We start from the raw sequence: 24297 nt of genomic DNA, 5'->3' as shown, positions 1-24297 counted from the left end.
GCCATGTTCTCTATCTAGCCTCATACAAACAATTACTACGTATGTACGTTCTGCAACTCCGCATTAAAACATTACATTTAAAATCATGATTCACTCATAAATATAACTACTAGCACTGAACATGAGAAAAACACATTAGTGCAATAGATTCCACACGTTATTTAACCCTCCACTTCAACAACTAACGTTTAATACAGACCGTTACATTTGATAAGGAAACTAAGCTCGCTCATGATCACTTCATTTACTTCGAACTATAGTCTGTGATCATGTCAACCTTCACCTACATGCCCATTCTCCTAAAAACATATTGTTTCAACTAACCAATTTCATCATTTCGCCTAATTTATCTCACACTGTTGTTATTTTCTCATATGCAAAGCCTGCTGGGACATAGGCCTATGCGTCTGCTCCTATTCTCCACTATCAACTTTTCTGGTTCTAGCTTAACAAAACAGCAAAGAGGATTCCTACCTGCATATAAGCCTATCAAAATGCCTTATAAACCTTACAAACACTAAAAGTGCATCTTCACGAAATAACAGACAACGGAGCAGGACAGAAGGGTACACAAGTTGCGACCTAGGCAGCTCTAATTCTACGGGCTTGCTGATTCTTTTGTCAATCAAGGCTCGTTGGATGCCCGTCAAATCCGTGAGTAGCCTACATACCATATTTCACCTTTTCTGATGCGTTTACAATTACGCCACCGCACCAATTGTCACAGCCACTGTTTTACATATATAGCAACCCGAAACTGCTAAATGTACACGCTCATCAGACTGTACAAATTCACACAAGGATAGGCATAATCCACAACCGTTTCTTACAGGGTCACTTCGCATTTCTCACTCTCATAATAAAACGCTTTGCAAAAAGAAATTATATCTCATAAAAAACACGTTTTCAACGTACAGAAATGCCAAGTTACTCACACATACAAGACATACACCGTCAATAACTCATTCATTCAGACTGCCAAAATCCAGGCCTGCCATTAAAAGTATTGATATCAAAATGACGCCAAGTTACGGTACTACAAACAATATAGGCTATCTTGCCTCACCGAAATTTATTCCAATGTATTTATTAAATGTATTCCAAAGCAATGCTACCCAATATTTCCTCAATTCTTTCAAGTCACTTGGCCCTGTGTTTTGTAATCTTACCATATTACAATGTCATGCAAACTTTGTGTCAGATCAAAGTGTCAAATATTTCGTATTGCCTCATGGAACACATTGAAATTCATGTAGAAAACTGCTGGTCAGTCACTACAGGAAGCATATTTCTCCAGAAAACATATGTTTATACTTGCTTCTGAACTGAATTTGAGTCAATGTACAAGTGATTGTATATTTGCAACATACAATAAATACATGTAAAATACATATTGTAGCCTACATACATACATAGAGAACTTCTTTATCCCCATGGGGACATTTCCCTCACATTTACGAACAGACATTTATACCAAGAAACATACAATCATTCACGCAACAGAAAGGCTGGGCACCAAAATACATACATACCAATACAAATTGGACATATAGATGCCTATTCAATCAATCTTGACTGTGAGAAAGCCATCCACACATATGTTTGGCCTGTCCATGTACTGCACGCTTATATACACACAGGGCCAAGTGACTTGAAAGAATTGAGGAAATATTGGGTAGCATTGCTTTGGAATACATGTTATTAAATTTTGGTGAGGCAAGATAGCCTATATTGTTTGTAGTACCGTAACTTGGCGTCATTTTGATATCAATACTTTTAATGGCAGGCCTGGATTTTGGCAGTCTGAATGAATGAGTTATTGACGGTGTATGTCTTGTATGTGTGAGTAACTTGGCATTTTTGTACGTTGAAAATGTGTTTTTTATGAGATTAGTTTTACTGTACGAATACCACTAAATATTGGTTAATACTGTTGAAGACAATAAGATAACGCCACCCTTAAAGTCGCACAGGCAATGATGTGTTTCCCTCCAACAATAGTGATTACATGCCAGGGGACGCGGCTCATTTTTAACATCGTAATAAAGCAAACAACCACTATATTCTAGCAAGTTAGCTATTTATATGCTGTTATTTGATTATACTGTAGCATTTATGACATTATGCATGTAAAATAAACTGTCAAAATGTGTTTTATGAAAGATCGCTGTTACGTGCCATGTGTTTCTTTTGTGTGGACTTCCATGCCTTCACCTGTCAATCACCATCCACCAAGTCCCACCTTCACCAATCCCCACCCCTCCGTGTCAATTCTGGACAACCAATCAGAACTCGCCACCTCTACTATATAAACCGTGACTGTTTGTAACAATGGATGTCTGACTGCTCTGTGTTGTGTAGTATTTGACTATGTTAACCACTCATTTGAACTTGTTTTGTGTACACTTCCAAGGCTTGGGACAGGTAAGACTGGGGGCTCCTGTACATATGCCCGTAGGCTATGTTGTGTATAGATCCACTAGTCCTTAGGGGTGATTGCCAACCAATTGTGTTTTCAGTCTGCTAGTTAGAGTAGATAGGCCTTTTGTTTGTGTACTTGATACACTTAAATTACTCTCTGGTTTAGCTAGCTTGGTTTTTCTGTTCTTTTGGCAACATCCAGCGTCCGTTGACCCTGGTAGTGTGTGTCTGGGATGTTGTATGTCCGGTAGTAGTTTGTTGCACCTTTTTGTTTTGTTATCACAGTAAAACACCCATGCACTGAGTTGCTGCTTAGTCTGTGTTTGATTTATTGTTGTTACCATCTATACAGCCTTAACATCTCCCGGCTATTTTAACATCCAGTTACATACCCCATGTGCCCCTAGACCCATGGGGTCGTAACAATCGCCAAAAGAAGTTTGACCTCCCTACCTATAGCTAAAAACGTCCACATGGTGAATTACATGTCTGACACCTATTAAAAACAATGTTATTTCCAGCCTGTTTTCCTCCATTTTTGTGCGTTGTGATAATGTCCCCTGAGATGTTAGACCTTGCCCAGTCTATGAGGCAAGTTGAGATATTTTGTTTACAATTGTGGTCACACCATCTGCACTTTGAAAAAGCTTTGCCAGGCTATCTGCACTTAAAAATTTTAGTAAGCAGTATTGGTATTTGTATCTATTTGTTCAACCAACAAAATTATTTGTATTTGTATTTTTAATGAACAAAACTGGGCGTGGTGTAAACCGGAAGTGGGTGGAGTTTAACACAGACGCTGTATTAAAAGTTTAAAATCTCAGATTTTTACCATTATAATCACTGGCATTGCTATTGTTGAGATATTAAAACATTAAAGTCATGGTTTTACAATGACATCAATAATAATCCAGTATTTAACAGACTTATTTTGTTGATTTTTTGTTTGTTAATACTTTTTCTTTCCTCATTTCTGAAGTTCCACTTTACCCGTATGTTTGTATTTGCATAAGCTGGGTAAAAGAAATAAATCGAAAAAGAAATAAATCGAGAACCTTCCCTGGGTGGAATACATCTCCAGCTATTATGCTTTATTCAATGTTCCCCAAGTTGTATTTTGTAAAGACAAACTCCTGCACATGAGCTGGAAGCAGTCTAGAGTGACGGGGAGACTCCCTTGCTAGACTGAAAAGTTGCTTTAAACCCTTGGTGGGGGGTAGGTCAGCTATTTTAGAGCCTATGCTGGGTGTGTCATTAGAAAAAATCCTGTGCATTTAATGTTTAACTCTAGAAAGACTGCGCTGTTGACTACATACTACCGTTACACTAATGGCCAGTGGTGTCAGATGTATCCAGCATTACAACATTGATTTCTGCCCCAGCAGCGACCTAAGTTCATAAAGACTATGAAACCATATATTGCAAAACTATTTTCTTGAAAGAATGGATACATATGAATCACTTTCAACATTTGTATTTTTAAAATTATATCTGTTTTGTTATATAAACTAAGGGAAACTGTATCGAGGCACATTACAGGAAAAGGGCTTAAATGTGCGTGACAAAACACAAAATGTAAAAACTGTTAAAGAATTTCAAAGTGCAACATTTTTAAAAAGCAATTTCTTTGGTCATTCAGCACATTCCTCTCCCTCTTCTCCTGGGAGTGCGCTTTTACAGCCTATGCACCGTTGTTCTCTTCTTACCAATTTCACAAAGAACGCTCAGTTTTGGTGGTTTTCTGGGACCACACACACACAAATCGGTTGTATTTCATGCAGTTGTCATGTAGCTGTTCATCTTATTCAAAGTCTCAGTTTCAGTGAAAAACTTAAAATATGTTGGTGACATTATCTCTGGGGAGTTCTAAGCCTATCATTTCTATAACTACAGCGACCACAATTATTCATCCCCACCCTAAAGGCATTATCACCTTCACAATTGCAGTGAATTAATTTTGTGTGATTGAATGTGCGAAATTATACTGAACAAAAATATAAATGCAACACTTATCAATTTTGAATATTTTATTGAGTTCAAAGGTAATAAAAGTAAATCAGTCAACTGAAATAGGTTCATTAAGCACTTATCTATTGATTTCATGTGATTGGGGATACAGATATGCATTTGTTAGTCACAGATCCCCAAAAAAGAAGATACGATGAAATGAACAGAATACTGATCAGTATCTTGTGTGACCAGCGTTTAATTCTTTCTTTTAGTTCTTTATTTATTTGCACAAACAAAGGAAAAGAAACTAGTAAGCAGAAAATCGTGCAGGTAGTGACATGAAACCCTAAGTGGCTTATGTAAGGTCTCTACCTATAATGATATACAGTTTACGTGAATATTTACAACACATTACATCAAAACATATAATTAATAAAAAATAAAAAAAAAACAAAAACAAAGCCAACAAGAGTGAACATAAAACAAAATATAATGATAGAAAAGAATAAAATATTAGAAATAGTGATGATAATAAAGGCAATAAAAAAAAACAGAAAACGAGCATAAAGGAAAGGTGTAATTAGTGCAGTATGTGTAAGATTTAAGTATGGCTGTGTGTGTTTGTGTAGGCTATGTGCCAGTTTGGTTCAGCAGGGATATCCTAAGCTTGGATTTGAAAATGTTAAGAGATGATGATTTGGCAGTATTGTTATAGGTGTTCCACAATATAGATCCTCTGTATCGGATTGAAAACTGATTGTTAGTAGTGCAACAGTAGGGAGGGTGAAGGTAATCTGAATGTCGTGTATTATATGTATGTATATTAGAATTTAACTTGAAGTATACCTTGCAGGGTATGGGGAGGGTGTCAGGGAGATATATGTATTTATAGATAAAGGTACATATTTGAAGTGTGTTAATATTGAATATTGTGAGTATTTTAAGCCTATTAAACAGAGGAAGAGATGGTTCAAGTCTGTTAGAAAATGTAGCCAACCTAATTTTTTTCTGTATAAGGTGAATGTTGTGGTGACTGGAGACATGTACTTGCCCATATAATATTTCCATAAAGAAGATATGGGTAAATTAAACTGTAATAAAGTGTTAAGAGACCTGATTGATTAACCAGCCTGGATATTTTTCTGATGATACCAATTGACTTCATTATTTTATTACAGACCAGATGTATGTGGTTTTTCCAGTTAAGTTTTTCATCAATCATAACTCCGAGAAATTTAGTGGATGAGACCTGAAGGATTTAATTCCCATTGATTGAAATTTTTGCACTATTTTTACAATATTTCTTGTTCCTTCCAGTGAATATCAAGAAGTTAGATTTTTTTATATTTAAGGACAATTTATTAAGTTGAAACCACTTAGCAATTTTTCCATGCCCTTTTTGGCTTCTGATATAAGAGAATTGAAGCGATTTCGCAATAGAATCAGGTTGGTATCATCAGCAAAGTGTAAGGGAAGTACATTAGGAGATGCAGCAGCAAGGTCACTGATGTAGATCTGAAACAACAGAGGTCCAAGTATGGATCCTTGAGGAACACCACATGTCATTCTAAATTTTATTGAAGCCCAGCCATTGACATAGACAAACTTCTCTCTATTATATATATATATATATATAATTTAGTAACCATTTGTATGTAAGTTCATGAAAACCATATTTGGATAATTTAGCAAGTAATATGTCATGGTTTACTGTATCGAAAGCTTTGGATAAATCTAAGAAAATGCCCAGAGCATATTCATTGTTATTTTAGGCTAAGTAGATTTTATCAACAAGATTTAATAATGTCATATCAGTGGAGTGATTCTTGCGGAATGCATATCGATGTTCATACAAAATAAACCCTCTTCAATAGCTGTACGAAGTTGTTGGATATTGGTGGGAACTGGAACACGCTGTCGTATGCACCGGTCCAGAGCATCCCAAACATGCTCAATGGGTGACATGTCTGGTGAGTATGCCGGCCATGGAAGAAGTGGGACATTTTCAGCTTTGAAGAATTGTGTACAGATCCTTGCAACATGGGGCCGTGCATTGTCATGCTGAAACATGAGGTGATGGCGGTGGATGAATGGCACAGCAATGAGCTTCAGGATCTCATCACGATATCTCTGTGCATTCAAATTGCCATGGATAAAATGCACTTGAGTTCTCTGCCCATTGGATATGCCTGCCCATACCAACACCCCACCACCACAATGGGCCACTCTATTCACAATATTGACATCAGCAAACCGCTCACCCACCCGACGCCATACACGCTGCCTGCCATCTGCCCTGTACAGCTGAAACCGTGATTCATCAGTGAAGAGAACCATTCCCCAGCATGCCAGTGGCCATCAAAGGTGAGCTCTTGCCCACTCACGTCGATTGTGATGCTGAACTGCAGACAAATCAAGACCCCAGTGAGGACGTCAAGCACGCAGATGAACTTCCCTGTGGTGAATTCTGACAGTTTGTGCAGAAAATCTACAGTTGTGTAAACCAACGGTTTCATCAGCTGTCCTTGTGGCTGGCCTCAGACAATCCCGCAGGTGAAAATGTTGGATGTGGCGGTCCTGGGCTGGCGTGGTTACACGTGGTCTGTGGTTGTGAGGCCTGTTGGAAGAACTTCCAAAATCTCTGAAACGATGCTGGAGGCGGCTTATGGTGGAGAAATGAACACCCATTACTCTGGCAACAGCTCTACAGGACATTCCTGCAGTCAGCATGCCATGATTTCTTAACTCTTGAGGCATCTGGGACAAGGTGTTGAACAACAAAAAACTCATCATTTTAGGGTGGCCTTTTATTGACCCCATCATAAGGAACACCTGTGTAGTGATCATGGCTTTTAATCAGCATCTTGATATACCACAGCTGTGCAGAAGATGGATTATGTTAACAAAGGAGAAATGCTAGCTAACAGTGATATAAACAAATTTGTGGACAAAATTTGAGAGAAATAAGATCTTTGTGCACATAAAACAAATCTGTGAAGTATTATTTAAACACATTCAAAATGGCTGCAAAAATAAAAATGTTGCGTTTATATTTTTGTTCAGTATAGTTTTGATAGCACTTTATTGGGAAATTCTTATCAAAGCAACGGCTAATGAATTGTTGAACAGCCTGCCAGACTAGAGAGTGACACGTTAGCAACTGGGTAAAATCACCTTTTGTTGTCGATTGTCTAGCGGGGGTATTTTGTGAAGATAATGGCACAGACTGCCTGTATTTCTTTACTAAGTCAATTATTATTCAACTTTTAAAAACATTGTTATTTTAAGCCCCAATATTTAGGAAAGTTGTGGAAGGAGGAGGATATAGCATTTACAGCATTGAGTAATTTTAGTTTGAAAGACCCCAAAGCCCCATGGCATCACTCTGGCCTATCTAGTGTTTGGGGGAACTGTCACTCACTGTCTCTCTGCAGTTGTATGTATGTCTAATTGAGAAACTTAGTGCTGACTTCTGAGCAAATAGCTTCAATAAGATGGGAAAAAAAGATCCAAATCCAAATAATATTGGACAAATTTGGGATGAGAAATCATTCGGAGAGAATGCATTATTTGAGTGTTGCCTGTGGTGGAAATTTCATCTGTCTCCACCAGCGGTAAGAAGAGTCAAGAGACACAATACAATGCACAATATTCAATATTCAGTTCAAGCTTTTAATGTGTGCAAACAAAAGCATACATGAGAACACTCTTACCCAGTGCCCTGAGTCGCAGCTCAAGGACTTTCCCTTTTATAGGGGTTTGGGTCTTGTAAAACAGCTAGTTCATGCTAGGCGGTTTGAAGCTGATAAGCAGAAAGGCTATCTGAGGTGTTGCAGCTGTGTGTGCATCAAGGATAAATTCTTGTGGTTGGGGGGTACAACCTTGGATGGCTGAGGAAGGACAAACAGGCACGTCCTCAGGCACGCGATGCTCTGCATGTTGTCCTCCCCCCAACCAGCAATTTACATCAATATATACACAAGGATAATTTTTATATCACATACCGAATGTGGTACTTGTATTCGGCACCATCCTTAGTGCGTAGTGTACATTACTCTTTGCGGTTACCCGATCGTGATGGAAATGAAAAGCAGATAAAGTTACTACTTGCACTTTCAATACGGCAAAATAGAAATAGAATAAAAATACATGAATAAATACAAAATACTAGAAAATACAGTATCGATATGGCAGGCATGCCGCATACCTCTACAGCATGGAGAGTTTGGCACTTGTTCTCCACAGAAATAACCGCAATGACCACAGACTCTAAAAACAAATTTTTGTACCTTCTGACCCTATTTCAACAGACAGAATTCACAAACAACTTCACACGTCCACACAATAAAGCCCCAAATTTAGGGGATTTTGCGTTCTAGTTCTTTCTCCTGCCGATTACATCATCACACATGGCCCATAAAGAATGTCTCCTCATTTCACATTTCGGTACAACAGCTAATAAAAACAATGGATACACATGCAAAATGGAAATATTGTAGCAGAACCAGAGGAGTAGTGCTGGATGGGCGCTATGTGCCTTCATGCTGGCTCCATTCCCTGGATGCCTGGAGCCATGCTGCCTTTTCCAGCCAGCCTTAGTACACTCACCTGAAGACACCTAGGCAATCACAGCCCTATTTAAGCCTTCCAAACACAGCAGTGGCAGGGAAGGACCAGTAAGGGAAAAGCATAGCTACTGTCTAGAGAAGTCATTATGGTGAGTGAAAAGTAACTTTGTGCAAGACCTTTTTTTTGGTGGACTAACTGAATTGTGTATGGAACTTTGCTTGGAAGAGAACCCGATTGGATAACAAACTTGGCCTGTTTTTCTGACTTGGATTGTGGACTTTGATTTGGTTGTTTGTAAGACTGGGAACTGGCTTAGCTGGCCAGTGAGAGAGAGGGGAACCTGAGAAGTGTAGTTAGGCTCCAACTGGAGCTAGATTTTGTTCTTTTGTCTGGGTTTTTTCCCCCCATTATCACGTTGGTTGGGCTGAGGCCCAACTCTTCGTATACAGACTATAATAAAAATCTGTTGTACTCCCAATCTGCATTCCATCTCCTGTCTTATTGCACACTGTTACAGCCGGCTCGCAGGGCCGCAACAACAGAGTCCAAAGTACCAAAAAATCTATCCAAAAACTGATTTAAAAACACAAACCCAGACATTTATTAGAATAAATAACAAACTAAAACAACGGAAAACCCACAAAGTTCAAACAAAAGGGTCTTCACAAAAACTACAAATCAAACCACAAGCCGCACACAAAAGAAACCTGAAAGAAGAATCTCCCCAGCCTCATACTGCAGGGCTTATATTGGGCCACAGGCAGGTGGAGGCAATCAAGCAGTTAAGCAATTAGGTATTACCTCCACCTGCACTACCCAGGCAAGCAGAGGCTGGGGACATAACAACGCTGTGGGGCAACTTGAGGCCTCCATCCCCCGATCCTGTCACAATATATACAAGTTCACACATCTAAAAGAATAAAACGTTGCAACCCCGGCATCTACTTCACTTGTACCTCACTGGGTAGGGACTTTGGTACAAGTGACAGGTTCAGTTCAATTCCCCCTCAGACTCAAGCAAATCTCTAACTCATTGCACTGGCTCTCTGGGTAACTACAAATAAAACATTCAAACTACTGCTTTTGCTCTGTGTATATATATATATAGATATCTGTCTGTATAATCTGTATGGGAAACTATTTATACTTTTGAAATCCAAATAAAATACACCCACACTTTAGACAGTTCCACTTTTGGCATCTGGCAAGTTTAATGTTAGCTACCTTGCTAATGATACGACAGACCGAGTGTATACCATTGGTATAGACGGTTCCGAAATTAAACACCAAGATCTGCTTTGCACTTCGGTTCATTCTGGTAGATAACATTACCGGGCGTATAGGAACTGGCACAAGACAATGACTTCTTCATGGCAAGTATGTCGGTTTTCATAATGCTCACATTTACAGCTGTATCTGTACTTGTAAACTAATTTTTAACGTCACATTTCTAATTTAATGTTAGCTAGCCCTATATATCCTCCACCAACATATAAACAATTAGTAGGTTTGTCATGTACAATAGCCCATTAAAAACACTTCACCAACAGTTTTATACATTCATTCAAATGTCTTGCATGAGGCAGTTTTTGTTATTTAACACTTTGGTGCGACTTAGTTTGAATGACCAAATTTGTTTCAGATGGCAAGATTTTAAAAAACACAGGGCCAAGTTACTTGAAACTATTTAGGAAACACTGCTAAGCAGTGCTATGGAATACAGCTTGTTTAATTTTATATTATAAGATATTATTTATTGTAGCTTGGCGTAATTTTGACATCAATACTTTTAATGGCAGTCCTTGATTTTAATTAAGGACAGAGTATGTGTAACTTGGCATTTTTGTATGTTGAAAATGTGACAGAAAAAAATGTAGCGGTCAAGAGAAAAAGTGTAGAACGTGAATGTGAGTCCTACATATCTGTCACCTGCATACCTGTTTTCCAGTAAATTAAATGCAGTCAAGCACTGCCATGTTGGGAGGTCATTTCCTCCTTTACTTATAGAGGAAAAGCACCTTGAATGTGGACATAATGTTGATGTTTCCCTGCTGATGTTTCTGTTCCAGGATATGGGAACATTGCCCCCAGCACAGAGGGAGGGAAGATTTTCTGCATCTTGTATGCCATATTTGGGATCCCTCTCTTTGGATTCCTCCTGGCGGGGGTTGGTGACCAGCTGGGAACCATATTTGTGAAAAGCATTGCCCGTGTGGAGAAAGTGTTTACGGTGAGTCGCAATGAGGACGTCCTTAGTATGTTCATTGCCAGCACCCTCAAATACAGGTCAGACTCAAGTAATTATAACAGTTGGCATGCAAAATTGAAGCAGTAATTGTTTCACTGAGAACTGACTGTTTTCTGTGAGAACAAAACCTTTTCATGCTGGTTTTGTCCAGCAGTAATACCAGTGCCCAGGGGACCAGGTCTGTGACAAGAGCAGCAGGTCTACTACACATAACAATTACATTTCTTTGCCATGGAGAATAAACCAGGGTCTTTCCATTCTATTTATGGAAGAGCACTGTTTTGGAACTCTGAACATCATGTGAGACTTTCTACAAAAAAAATTTTTGTTTAGATATTCTTTATTTCCTTTCCTTGCTTTCCTAATTCGGTCCTCACTCTCCTCACATTATCTATGTGTCCTTCTTTCTTTTTTCTCCCTGACTATCTTTTCTTCTCTTTCTCTGTCTTGTGCATTCTTTAACTTTCTCACTTCCTCTTTCCCTCAGAATAAACACCGGCAGATCGGCCAGACTAAGATCAGAGTGATCTCCACCATCCTTTTCATTCTGGCAGGATGCATAGTCTTTGTCACCATCCCAGCTGTAATCTTCAAGTACATAGAGGGCTGGACTACGCTTGATGCCATTTACTTTGTGGTCATCACCCTGACAACTGTTGGCATTGGTGACTATGTGGCAGGTGACAATGTAGTTTTGTGCCATTTGGGATTCAGCGATTCTCATCAGACAGCTGATATTCTTGCCAAAATGGAGCTGTTGTTACAGTCGTCAAGTGATATATTTAAAATGTGATACGCTGAAAAAAATGTTAAATTGAGAAAAAATATAGGTGTAACAAATGAGTGATGTGCATGAAATGCACAGTGCAAGTTCAGTCAGGAAACTCGCTGCAGCTGACAATTGGTCAGCCTCATACTCAACTAATCACATGCACACATCACTATGGAGTGTCTGGCCAACTGTCTTTGCAAACTATGCATGCTACAGCTCACAGAATTGCGCTCACCCTCCACCTGTCTGGATCTGCTTGTAGGTACTGGGGGGTTTTTGGTATTTTTTTCCATTTAGTAGGGGGTATGCATCATGATCCCTGTTTGATAGGTTAGTGCATGCCCCATACTGCGCCAAACAAACAATAATTACTTTGCATATTCCTCGATATATTTACTCGAAATATGTGAGTTATCCTGACTGAAATTGTAAAATGTACATTTATCCAATGCATTTTTTTCAATGTAAATATCAATACACATACACAATGCACAAATGCATTTTTCAAGCTTTACTGAGGCCCACTTAATTAATGAGAACTCCAAGAGAACAAACAATTTTTTCAAGAGAAGCCCTAAGTGGCTTTTAGATGCACAATGATTACTACTCACTGTTTGTAGGACTGTGATTAACAAGTGTGTGTCATAGGAGGAGATCGAGAAAAGAAATATAAGAAGTGGTACAAGCCGCTGGTGTGGTTCTGGATCCTGGTGGGCTTGGCGTATTTTGCTGCGGTGCTAAGCATGATTGGGGACTGGCTCAGAGTTCTCTCCAAGAAAACAAAAGAGGAGGTAGGACTCCATTCCTGCAGCTCTCATACCTCAGTGCTCAGTTTAAAGCTACACTGCTCTAAGCATGCACATTTTCACACCTCACTACTGTGGGAATGCTGACTTTATAACAGAACCAGCTCTATGTAGTTGATTTGGGCCACAACCATCCCTGGGCCACACAATTCAGTGGTGTGATTTATGTTGGAGCACTTTGGGGCTGCAACAATATTCCTGTTTAGGGCCTCCAGAAACCTGCCCTGAAAAAATATTTTATTCCATTTCTTTAAATTGAGTTAATTGAAATTTCAAGTTTCAAGTTGACTCACATGATTGAAAGTTTTGACAACTAGTGCCACAACATAAAATTTTGAGTTAGGTGAATTGTTCAAGCTGTACTGCAGATGTTTTTATTCCATTTTAGTCAGCTGGACTTATTTTTTTAAGTTGACTAGAGAGTTATTGTGGCACAACTTAAAATTTCAAGTTTGGCGAACTTCTCAAGCTGCTTACACATGCAGATTGACAGCCTTTGACCATTGAAAGGGTTATGCAAAACAAATTAGGCAACATGTGGAAATTATATTTTTTACTTATAGAATGAGTTAAATAACTCAGGACGGAGTGTAGCACAGTGGGTAAGGAACTGGGCTTGTAACCGAAAGGTCGCAGGTTTGATTCCCGGGTAGGACACTGCCGTTGTACCCTTGAGCAAGGTACTTAACCGAAATTGCTTCAGTATATATCCAGCTGTATAAATGGATACAATTGTAAAATGCTATGTAAAAAAATGCTATGTAAGTCGCTCTGGATAAGAGCGTCTGCTAAATGCCTGTAATGTAATGTAAAATAAAAATGAAATAAAAAGTTCTCTCAGTAGGATGTAGGTTACCTTTGTCAATTAATCTTACTATTCTATAATTTTATCTATTAGAATTTGATTGGTGACCAATAATTTGAATAATAAACAGTTCATGCCTGGTCCACAAGAGAGCATGATTGACAGCCCTGATGATTGAACCTGTGCATTATGGTGATAGACCCTACAACATGCTCAGATAATGTATTATAGATTGGAACCTATTGATGCAATTGGTCTGTTTTATAAATCATTAAATTTGAATACAGTCAATTGCCAAATAATTACATTTTTGGCTACCAATACATGCCAGCTTGATAGTTGCTAAGCTAATGTGAAGTGGGTTAGGGGTAAACAGCGTATTTGTTCTTTAAAAACATTTTTAAATGGACAGTCCAGCAGAAAACAGTGACATACCCTATATGTACTCTAAGGAGGTGGGGTGGAGAGGCTTACCATTGATCCCCACCAGTCATCATGCTCCAGTCCACTTTTCCTAGTCCTCATAAAAACATAAAAAGGCCCTGTTGTTTTAGTGTTGTGTCTTAAGCCGTTCACCCACCGCACGCGTAGCGGCCGTGAGCGCACGACGGGCGTACTACGTCCGTAGTTGAAGTACTGTTATTACAACGGCAGCGGGCGACGTCTTCTACACCAGCTGCGAACCGGGTGCGAACTTAAGCGTAGTTTTTCGCTTCTGTTCTATTTTTCGGCTTGCCACGCGGCATGATGACCTGTTTATACACAGAAATATGCTCTAAAATGGTAGATATACATGCTCTGATTTATATTTCACCCTTATATTACTGGGGGTGTGTCCCTAGTTCCCTCTTGCAGTAGTGGAGAACAAGAAAAAAACAGATAAACACCAGATATTTTATAAGCAGCTAAAAAATACAAGTCTTTTCGTTGTTGTATTGTCCTGGCAGAAAAAAATTAAAACTGGAACCTGGGAAAAAATCTTATTTTGGGGAGGGGGCAGGGTAAATTCGAAAATACACCACAGAAAGACGTAGCTTATTGAATGATGTAGAAGTGAATGCTCTGAGCAGCAGTTTGTTAGCTCGAAGTGTTGGAAGGTAGTTTTTAACCAAGCATTGCTCAGCGTATTTGACTTCTCTGATGTCTTCACCGTGCTTTCAAAAAAGGGCTTGTTAATAAAAATAAGATAATCCACAGAGCTTTAAAAGATCAGATTATTTAGTGGTCTTGCTGATGAAAATGCACCTGTTTTATAAATGAAGTTGTAAGCAAGCCTTTATTGCACTTGTACTTCAAAGCTTTTGGTATTCATGGCGTTGTGGTGTTCATATCCCTTCAAGTTTAAACTGAGTTTAGCTGATTTTACTAAATCTGATCATTTAAATATTTTGACGTGAATAACAAGACGACACGGGAATTCCCAATGGATGATTACGGATTATTTATTATTATAATAATTATTATTATTATTATTATGATCGTTACATAAAGTTGGCACGCTTGTTAACCAAACAAATTAATTAATACAGTTTGAGATTAATTATTATGCAGGCTACATTGCGATTTAAGCTTACAGTAATTCTTTAAAGCGTTTACATATTTTTGATTTGATTTGAAGTAAGCAATCTTTTTCCCTATCCAGTTTCATCAGGTTTCGGTAGCTTCAGCACAAACTTTGTCAGGCTATTTAGCCTACATGAGTTAAGAAAATATTACCAAATTAAAGGTGCAAGCGGCATTGGGAGGGGTCCAAGCATTGGCACTACTGCGCCCCCTATGGAGCGATTTTAAAGTGGTTTTGTCCTCATGATCATATACCTTCACCCAACATATCTACTGAATATCATGATGATTGTATAAAATATTGATGACTTACGGCCAATTTTGTGTTAAGAGACGCTGTCAGATTACTTAGTTGCGTCGCCATGGATGTGTCCTAGCTGCTTGCCGTAAAGGACTTTACAATGTCGTAACACTTAGATGGCATGTTGTAACACTTAGATAGCCAGGTATGTATGTAGAGCTGCAGTGCTTCCGCGCCGCTACTAAAAAATGGAGTCAGACTAATGTTGTCACGATACCAAAATTTTGACTTTGATATCGATACCAGGTTTAGTATCATGATACTCGATACTGAATCGATACTTGAAACTTAAACGATACTGATTCGATACTCGGTACCTAACGATACTGAAATTACTTTAATAGATCAGAAACAACCTTTAATTTGAAGCCTGTTCAACATATTAATAAGCATAGGCCTATAGTGTTACAACACTAAACTATAGAAAAATATATTAAAAATATTTCAAAAATTAAACAATTGTAAACTAAATAATCTTTAAACAGGTCTTTCATTTTTAAATAGATCTAAAAACAGCATATTTTAATAACAATACAACATCTTCCTATAATAAAATATTTCCAAATTAGAACACCTATTGCTGCTGAAGTGTAGAGTCGAAGCTTGCGCTGCATCAACGAGGTTCAATGCACAAGCGCACGTCACCTGACTTGGCTACCTTAGTTGCTACTGCCATCTAGCAAAGATTCTGACAAATTACACCTTTCTTCCTCTCAATGAGTAATGCGGGAGACATATTTCCCTGGTTTTTACATTTGACCTAAAAGTACCTAACATCTATATAAATATAAATTCTAATACCGAACCGTTTTTTTTTTTAAGTACCGAAAGGGTGCTGAAGTTTCGGTATACTGTGCAACACTACGCCAGACACATATTCCAATTCATTGCTCACATTTCCAGAGAATGCACATTTCAGAGCGCCTCAGTGACAGATAGAATAATACTACATATTTCAAATAATAAATACGACATTGAATAAAATTAAACAAAAACTAAACAAAAAACGAAATATCAACTCGCCATCCCTGCTACCTGCGTGCTGCCCACAGAGTTTCGTATTATTTATTTTGACATTGGCAGACTACAGCATAAGTCTTTTGACTACAGCATAAGTCTACTGTCTTTTGTTTATATTCAATAATTGCAGCGAGAAACTGCAGCTGTAGACACAAGAAAGTTTGTTATATTATGATATATTACGGTAGCAAAGGAACAAACCAAAATATTTTGAGCAGTAATACTTACATAGCAATGATGAAATTGTATGTGTTCAGTAGATAGAGACAGAGACAGTAAAGCAATGATACAGTCCTATCTGCTTCTGTTTTGCTCCAGAAAGCGATGTCAGATAGGTCTATCAGTAAACATATGGCTTAGCTATGCCCAGAAGTCCTCGATAATAATAGTATTTTCCAAGAAATTATGAAAAATCGTTGACAACGTTTCGTTAGGTGCAGCGTCTTTTACTGCTACCCCAGAGTGAATACGTAATTGAATGCGATAAGAAAATTTTCGGTTATGGTGATCGATAAAACGCTATTCCAAAAGCAAAATCAGACATGTTATACATCGTTAGAAAGCTTATACTCTCACTTACTGAACAAATGAATTGTCAATCAAGCCAGGCTGTACTAAAAAGGGCGACAACGCCGTAAACAACAGGTGTGGTATTACGCACAGCTATTTTTGAAGGTATCCAGGCATCACAGATGCGCATATATTTCACAAACGGATTGTCCAAGACAATATGACCACTCAGTCTTAAAAGGGACGTCTCTACGCATAAAACCAATGGTAAGGTTGTATATTTATTCAATATTTAGTCCCAGATATTGACTGTAGAATGACATAGTATCATTTTTTAAAACGTTGTCTCGTTTATTTCGTTACTCAGTGAGCAGCCTTTTCACTGCCGTATTGGCATATCTTAGGGCTATTGTCGGGTGTATATTGTTGCTATGACGGAATACGATTTTTGAGTGGTGAAAGAATATTTTTATGAATGCCCAGATAGATAATATTGTCCATTATGAAGTTCAGACCCTCCACTCCCAATAGCACATTCAGATGCATCGGTCGATGAAGTTTTGTTTTGATCTGACTTATGGTGTGGGAGTTACAACCTTTTAAACATGACCCTTTGTTATAGCGCCACCATCTGGCTGACATAGGTGATTTGTAGTGCCTGAGTAGTGGGGGGCCATAGGAACCCACCTACCAAATTTGGTTGGTCTACGACATATGGTTGCTGAGCCTCAGATTCTTTTAGCAGAGAAAGCTTCCACGTCGCAACTAAAAAGTCAAAATGGCAGGCAAACAATATGGCGGACATAGGTGGTCCCAATAGCAAAGTTGTAGAGCACGTTCAGATGCATAGGTCGATGAAGTTTTGTGTTGATCTGACTTATGGTGTGGGAGTTATGGCGTTCTAGGCATGACCCTTTGTTATAGCGCCACCATCTGGCCGACATAGATGATTTGTAGTGCCTGAGTAGTGGGGGCTATAGGAACTCACCTACCAAATTTGGTTGCTCTAGGACCTATGGTTGCTGAGCCTCAGACACTTTTAGTGGAGAAAAAATAAATAAATTAAAAAAAATAAAATAATAATAATCCTCACAGCTTCGCTGCTTGGACCCCAAATTAACAAACTGAAAAAGGTCTCTCACCAAGTATTCACTTACCCATAATCAACAGTCGTGAACAAGCATAAAATACACTATGTAATCCCACTGCAGACTGCGAGAGCTACTAGGAATATAGAGCTTGAACCAAGCCTTTGCGCGACACAAACCAAACCTGTGTAGACACACTACGCGCTGCGCCGTGCTGCTTCGCCGTGCCGCTTACGCTACGCGTGGTGGCTGACCGGCTTTAGTGATTGCAAATCCAAAAGATAGATTGTCTGCTTCTTATTTTAAGGAAAAAACATACCTTTATAACAAAAATTTTGGAGCTCTCCATGAATGTGACTTGGTCTGGTGAAAGGGTGGCCCATGGCACTGGTGGGTTAGTTTGAGATTAACTATAGAGCTTTATTGCTACTCCAGATGTCTACAATGCAGCCTGTGTCTCACTGAATTCTAGTTATACAAAGACAGATCAAGCTAGACATATGCTTCTATATCAGCCTTAATGTTGTTCCAAACAAGCATTTTGATGGATTCCTTTTTAAACTCAGTACGTACCGAACTGCCAATGGTATGTACTGGATCTAAATTTCATCTCCTGGATTGATTCAGTTTGCCAAATCAGTTTAACTCCCCCTCCTTGTCCCTATTGGTCCATGCACTGCCCTCACTAGTTCACATCTCCCCTATGCTCCACTGATGCTAATCCTACGTTAGCAATAGCAACACAGTGACAAGATGTTTGACTATATAAATTTGTAAGCATTAGGCATACTTGCAATCAAAAGCAAACTAGCTAGCTAACGTTATCGATAACATTGCCTTATGAAAGCAAACTACCTAGCTAGCTAACGTTAGCTAGCTAGCTAAATGAATATAACCAGAAATAATTTAATAGTCCTTAAAAGTCTCTCTAATTTAAGTGAACCTAACGTTAGTCAAATATTTGCATTGTCTTGCCTGTAAGCCAGCGGCGCAAACTATGGGTCTCGAGTTATCCATGGGTTTACGGGGCATGGAAAGGGGAGTGGTTACTGTGTTCGTGAGGCACCAAGTTGACAACTTTCTCAACCGGTTGAAAATAGGATGATAAATTTAAAACGCATATTTCTCCAAAAATACAGAACGGACATATTTAATACTTTACTCATTGTTTTTCTTCAATGCCTCTTGTGCAAATAGCACATAAAACCGAGTGTGTGAAAATCACCATGGTACTCCTTTAAAAGTTTCACTCTTGAAATCAATTTAGCAATTTTCTTTGCAATACCTATTTCTTCACTGTCAATCATGTTTTGCTTGACAATTTTGACTCAAATCTCTTAAAAGTATGATTATTTCTTTGAAAATTTTGTCCTGACTTTTTTGAAAACACACTCCAGTGGCAGAGTCCCACAGATGTTTCACCTGTGCACAGCCGGGACCTTGTCACCTTTCATATTGTATGTTGGCTAGCCAAACTAGCTAGCCACAATACACCATAACTGGCCACTGAAGAGCAAATTGTGTATGTTGTTTAGGTTCCATATTATGTCACAATACTACTACTGATACTACTACTACTAATAAAAATAAGAATAATAAATATTTATGTAGCACTAACCCAAACAAGTTATTCAAAGAGAAAACATAACAATGAACAAATCAAATTAAATATTAATATTTAAGACCAGATAAAAAGCAGAAGACAACAAATAAGAAAGCTATTGTAAACAGGTGAGATTTCAAAAGCTTTTTGAAATCCAAAGCAAACTCCGCAGATCAAATGGTTTACAGGAGGTTGTTTCAGGGAGGGGCTAGGACGTAAAATGCATGATTACCCTTTGTAGCACATCTGAAACAGGGAACAGCTAAAAGACATTTACTCAAATCTAAATGCCCTTGCGGGGATGAATGGTTTAAGTAATTCAGAAATCTTGCTATGAGCAGGGAGTTAGTTCCTTGCACAGGGCAGGTAGAGAAAATAAATAGTATGTTCTGTGAAGTGAGCATTTTTATTTATTTATTTTTACAAAACCAAGCCAAGGCTTCCTATAGCATGCACAGTGAAGTCTGAGAAAATGGTCTACAAGAAAATCTGTCATTGCATAAAGTGCAGAGTATTCTGAAATGTGGAGTTCATAATCACTGAAATCTCAGGGCGATTATCCTGTTTTTTGAATATACTCTTTTGCTGAATTCACAAGGCGTTGTTTACTGCAAGTAAAAGCTTCAAGATGATAGCCATAGAATGAAGGTTAAGCCACACTACTGTAATTCATTTTAAAGAATTTAACTTCCCAACACTAATCAGCCTGCTAATAATGTCATGGATCGCGTAGGTAGGACTCAAACACAGAGTAAAAAAACACAAACAAAAAGGGAAAATTAACAAAGACTTTACTTACACAACAGGGACCAAAAAAAACAGGAAAACCAAAAGGCCACGCAGGGTACTTTCAAAAAACACAACAGAAAACTCAAAATTCAAAACACACACAGAGCAGAACACGGGCAGGACAGAAACCAGGCAGGAACGAACAGGTAGAAATACACAGGTAGAAATACACAGGCGGAAACACACAAACACAAGCAAGCAGATACATACAAGTCTGAAACAAACACAAGGAACCAGCACCCGAGGCAAGAGGACAAAGAACTTAAATAAACAAGACACAGGTGAACTCAATACATAATCAAACGAGAGGGAAGGGATAACGAGAGGCAGGTGGGGACGATGATTAAATAACGAGACAATAATGGAAAACAATAATACAATTAACACAGGAAACCAATGAGGGAATGAACAGAAATACAAAAACTGAGAAGTGCCGCCAACTGGTGGCCCAAAAAGGAAAAATAGAAACAAAAAGACAGAACCATGACAAATAATGCAACTTATTGAGAGAAATAAGAACCATAAGTTGAATCCAGAAGTAATCCGTTTCACTAAACTTAAACAGTTTAGACTCATTTTAAATATCAAGTTAACACCGTAATGTTATTTTGTACAACCAGAATATTTTTTGCAATTAACTGACATGAATATGAATTGTAACTTAGTTGACTCAACATGTAATCAGTCACTTTCACTCATTTTAAACCATTTAAATTTAAAGATCAACTTAACTCCACATTATATTCTTAGTCAATTTAAATCAATATAATTATATGTACAAATTAAATTGAAATAATTAAATGCAAATTTAAAATTCGGGACATTCCTTGAACTTGTGTTACAACACACCTGATAATAGTGAATTCAGTATGTGAGTAATAAACTGTGATGTAATGTTTCGGCATGTGCTTGTTTCCTGTCCACCAGGTGGGCGAGATCAAGGCTCATGCAGCAGAGTGGAAGGCTAACGTGCGAGCGGAGTTCCGTGAGACACGGCGGCGGTTGAGTGTGGAGGTTCATGATAAGCTCCAGCGGGCCGCCGCCATCCGGAGCATGGAGCGTAGGCAGCTGGGACTGGACCAGCGAGCTCAGTCCCTAGACATTCTCTCACCGGAGAAGAGGGCTGCCTTCAACAGCCTGGACGCTGATCGCTACACCGCCTCCTCCCAGGAGAGCATCGACTCCAAGCTCAACAACCTGCGGCTGAGAGTGGAGCAGTATGATAAGGCTGAGCAGGCTTCATCTGAGGACAACATCTTCAACCGCTTTGGCTCTGTTGGCCGACTGGCTAAGCGCAACAAGAACAAGGACCTGAAGAAGAACATTGCCTTCGGGTGCAGTCCCACCACTGACGAGGAGAAGAAGGATGAGGAGGACCACGGGGAGAAAGAATTCAACACTAGCCTCACCGATTTGCCCCAGTACGCCGAGAGCTCCAAGCCCCAGAACGTTTTTTTTTCGATTCAGACCAAAGAAAGGGCCAATCAAAAGATGGTTGAGGAGAAAGGGCAGCAGACGCAGATGAGTCCTTAGGGTGGATGTGATGGGAATCAGGGAAATGGGATTTTCAACGTCACCAAAACGTGCCTTATCTTTCACTGTCCTAGACTCTGAGAGCTGAGACAGTGCCTTTGCTGCTGTTTGCATAATGACATTCACTGTGCCCTAATGAGTTTTATTTTCCAAAATCTGAGAGGAAAAAAGGTGAAATTATCTTGATCATTTCAACAGTATCTGATGGATTATTTAATTACAGAATAACAGTATGGAAATAATTTCTATTTTATAATTGAGATTGGATAGCCCCAGTAATTTGGATGCTCCTGAAAAATGAGATGTACAATCAGTATGTAGATCACAGATTGTTGATTGAAAGATGGCAGAAGGGAGATCATAGTTCATGCTTTGTAGATCATATAGATCAGACCGATGATTACAGATTGGAGATTAAAAATCTACTAAATCCGATCAATTTGTAGATTGCAGATCATGGTAAAGATCACATATCACAGGCAAGGTATTGCAGATCACTGATCATCGGTCACAGTGTTATATCAATGAAATCTTGATTCCTGAATGAATTCTGAATTTCTTTGGATCTTTCATAACATGGGAACAAAAATCTCTGGCCAGCTGTGGTGCTGCTGCAGGTGAAAAAGTGCTGAAAATCAGAAGATCAGAAGACTAAGTGATTCAAATTTTGAAATGAGAGACATTTAAGACATTCAGTAGGCTTTTGATGACATGCATACACCTACTCTAAGATTAAAGGAAATGTATGAAACTCTCTGAACTTCAATTGAAACAAAACAGAACAGCTACTTCATTTTGTGCATGGTCTACAAGAAAATCTGTCATCCCATAAAGTGCAGTGTATTCTGTATAAATGTAGAGTTCATAATCATAACACTGAAATCTCAGGGTGGTTGTCCTCCTGTTGTTTGAATATAGTCTTTTGCTGCATTCACACGGCAGTGGTTAGTGTGAGTAAAAACTTCAAGATGTGAGCCTATCGCCATAGAACGAAGGTAAAAAAGGAAGGAAAAAATTGATTTAAGAAGACTCAAACACTCAAACAAAAAAAATATTTTAAAGGTTTTGGTGGTGGGGTTCAGACAGTTCATAAAACTTAGTTTAGTTAAAAATAGAGAGAGAGAGAGAGAGATTTCATTTTTAATGAAAAAAGCTATTGTTCCTCAGTACCCTCATTTAAACAGGAGGAAGAAGACACTAAATGTTTGTTTTTTGTTTACTGATTTTTGGAAATCAGAACAAAGGGTTTTTTCTACCAACCAAAACTTGGTAAAAGACAGATGTTTCCTCTCATTTCATTTTTGTTGCATGTTTCAGCCTGCAGATTGGTGTGCAGCTTAATAGTAATGAGGTCATCAATGGCTGGATTAATGTAAACCCAATAGCCAATCAGTGAGGATATTGTGTGATTACAGATAATCCTGTTGACCAAAGTTTGGAGTGAATTCAAGCAAGCTCTTTGATTTTGGCTACCTGTAGTTATTGATTGCAGGTTTCCACATAAAGTTATACTCCATTTAATCATTCTGCTAATTTTAGCAATTTTTGCAATTGCTAAAATTTTGATAGAAACTTCCTGGTTCCATTTGTGGTCATACTTTAGTAGCTTCTGTCAGAATGGGGACCTTCAATTGGTTAAGGCTGTTTGGAAGCTCCTCTGATTCATGTGAATTGAGTAGGAGCTTCTCGTTGGTCAAGGTTGTTTTGATGTGTGCTCTGTTTAGTATGTTATTTAAAGTGGGACCTCTGGTTGGACTGGGCAGTTAGGATGGGTACAGTAATTGCCTAGTGTGAATGCAGCACATGATTAATAAATGTTTGTTATGAAAACAATAAAAATAAATAAAAGACTGTAAACTATAACTAAAAAGACATGGAATGAAAAGCATGCAATTGTGCAGATATATTCTCATGATAAAGGTATTGATTGTACCCCTACATGCTTCTAAAGGTGAATCTTATGCTGTGTTTTTTATTTTGTCTCCACATTGTGAGCAGGGCTGAACTGCACCTGCTCAGTCTGTTGTTCACAGTATTAATTGTGCTGCTCTTACATTTAATGTAGTGAGTGCCTTTTGGGAAATAAATATCACTATGATACAAGGATGGTCATTGCTGTCATCTGTGATTGATTCCCATGCAAATCAGGGCTTTATGACCCCTAATAGGATGTGAACTACCTACAGGACACAGCGTGTACTTAACAGCTGTCAAGGTCAATGAACAAAGTCTATGACCACTTACCTAGGCTCAGGAATATGTCTGTTTGACCATTCAACTAGGATGCAAAACTGACACTGACTGCATACTCCCAGTACT

At 38.5% G+C, this 24297-nt stretch overlaps 1 protein-coding gene across 1 annotated transcript in view; it reads left to right on the top strand.

Annotated features, from left to right (window-relative positions):
- LOC118230865 (potassium channel subfamily K member 10-like) overlaps nucleotides 1–24090 on the top strand; it is a 48994-nt gene extending 24904 nt beyond the window's left edge. The window contains exons 4-7 of the mRNA XM_035424280.1: nucleotides 11010–11170; nucleotides 11676–11868; nucleotides 12609–12751; nucleotides 21373–24090. Coding sequence (XP_035280171.1) covers nucleotides 11010–11170; nucleotides 11676–11868; nucleotides 12609–12751; nucleotides 21373–21978 — 1103 coding nt within the window. The 3' untranslated portion in view covers nucleotides 21979–24090. The remainder of the gene's footprint in view (nucleotides 1–11009; nucleotides 11171–11675; nucleotides 11869–12608; nucleotides 12752–21372) is intronic.
- The last annotated feature ends 207 nt before the right edge of the window (nucleotides 24091–24297 follow it).

This window comes from Anguilla anguilla, chromosome 6, assembly GCF_013347855.1.
Source record: "Anguilla anguilla isolate fAngAng1 chromosome 6, fAngAng1.pri, whole genome shotgun sequence".
Lineage (NCBI taxonomy): Eukaryota > Metazoa > Chordata > Actinopteri > Anguilliformes > Anguillidae > Anguilla > Anguilla anguilla.
The sequence above is the reverse complement of the archived record's forward strand: the minus strand, read 5'-3'. Positions and strand labels throughout refer to the sequence as shown.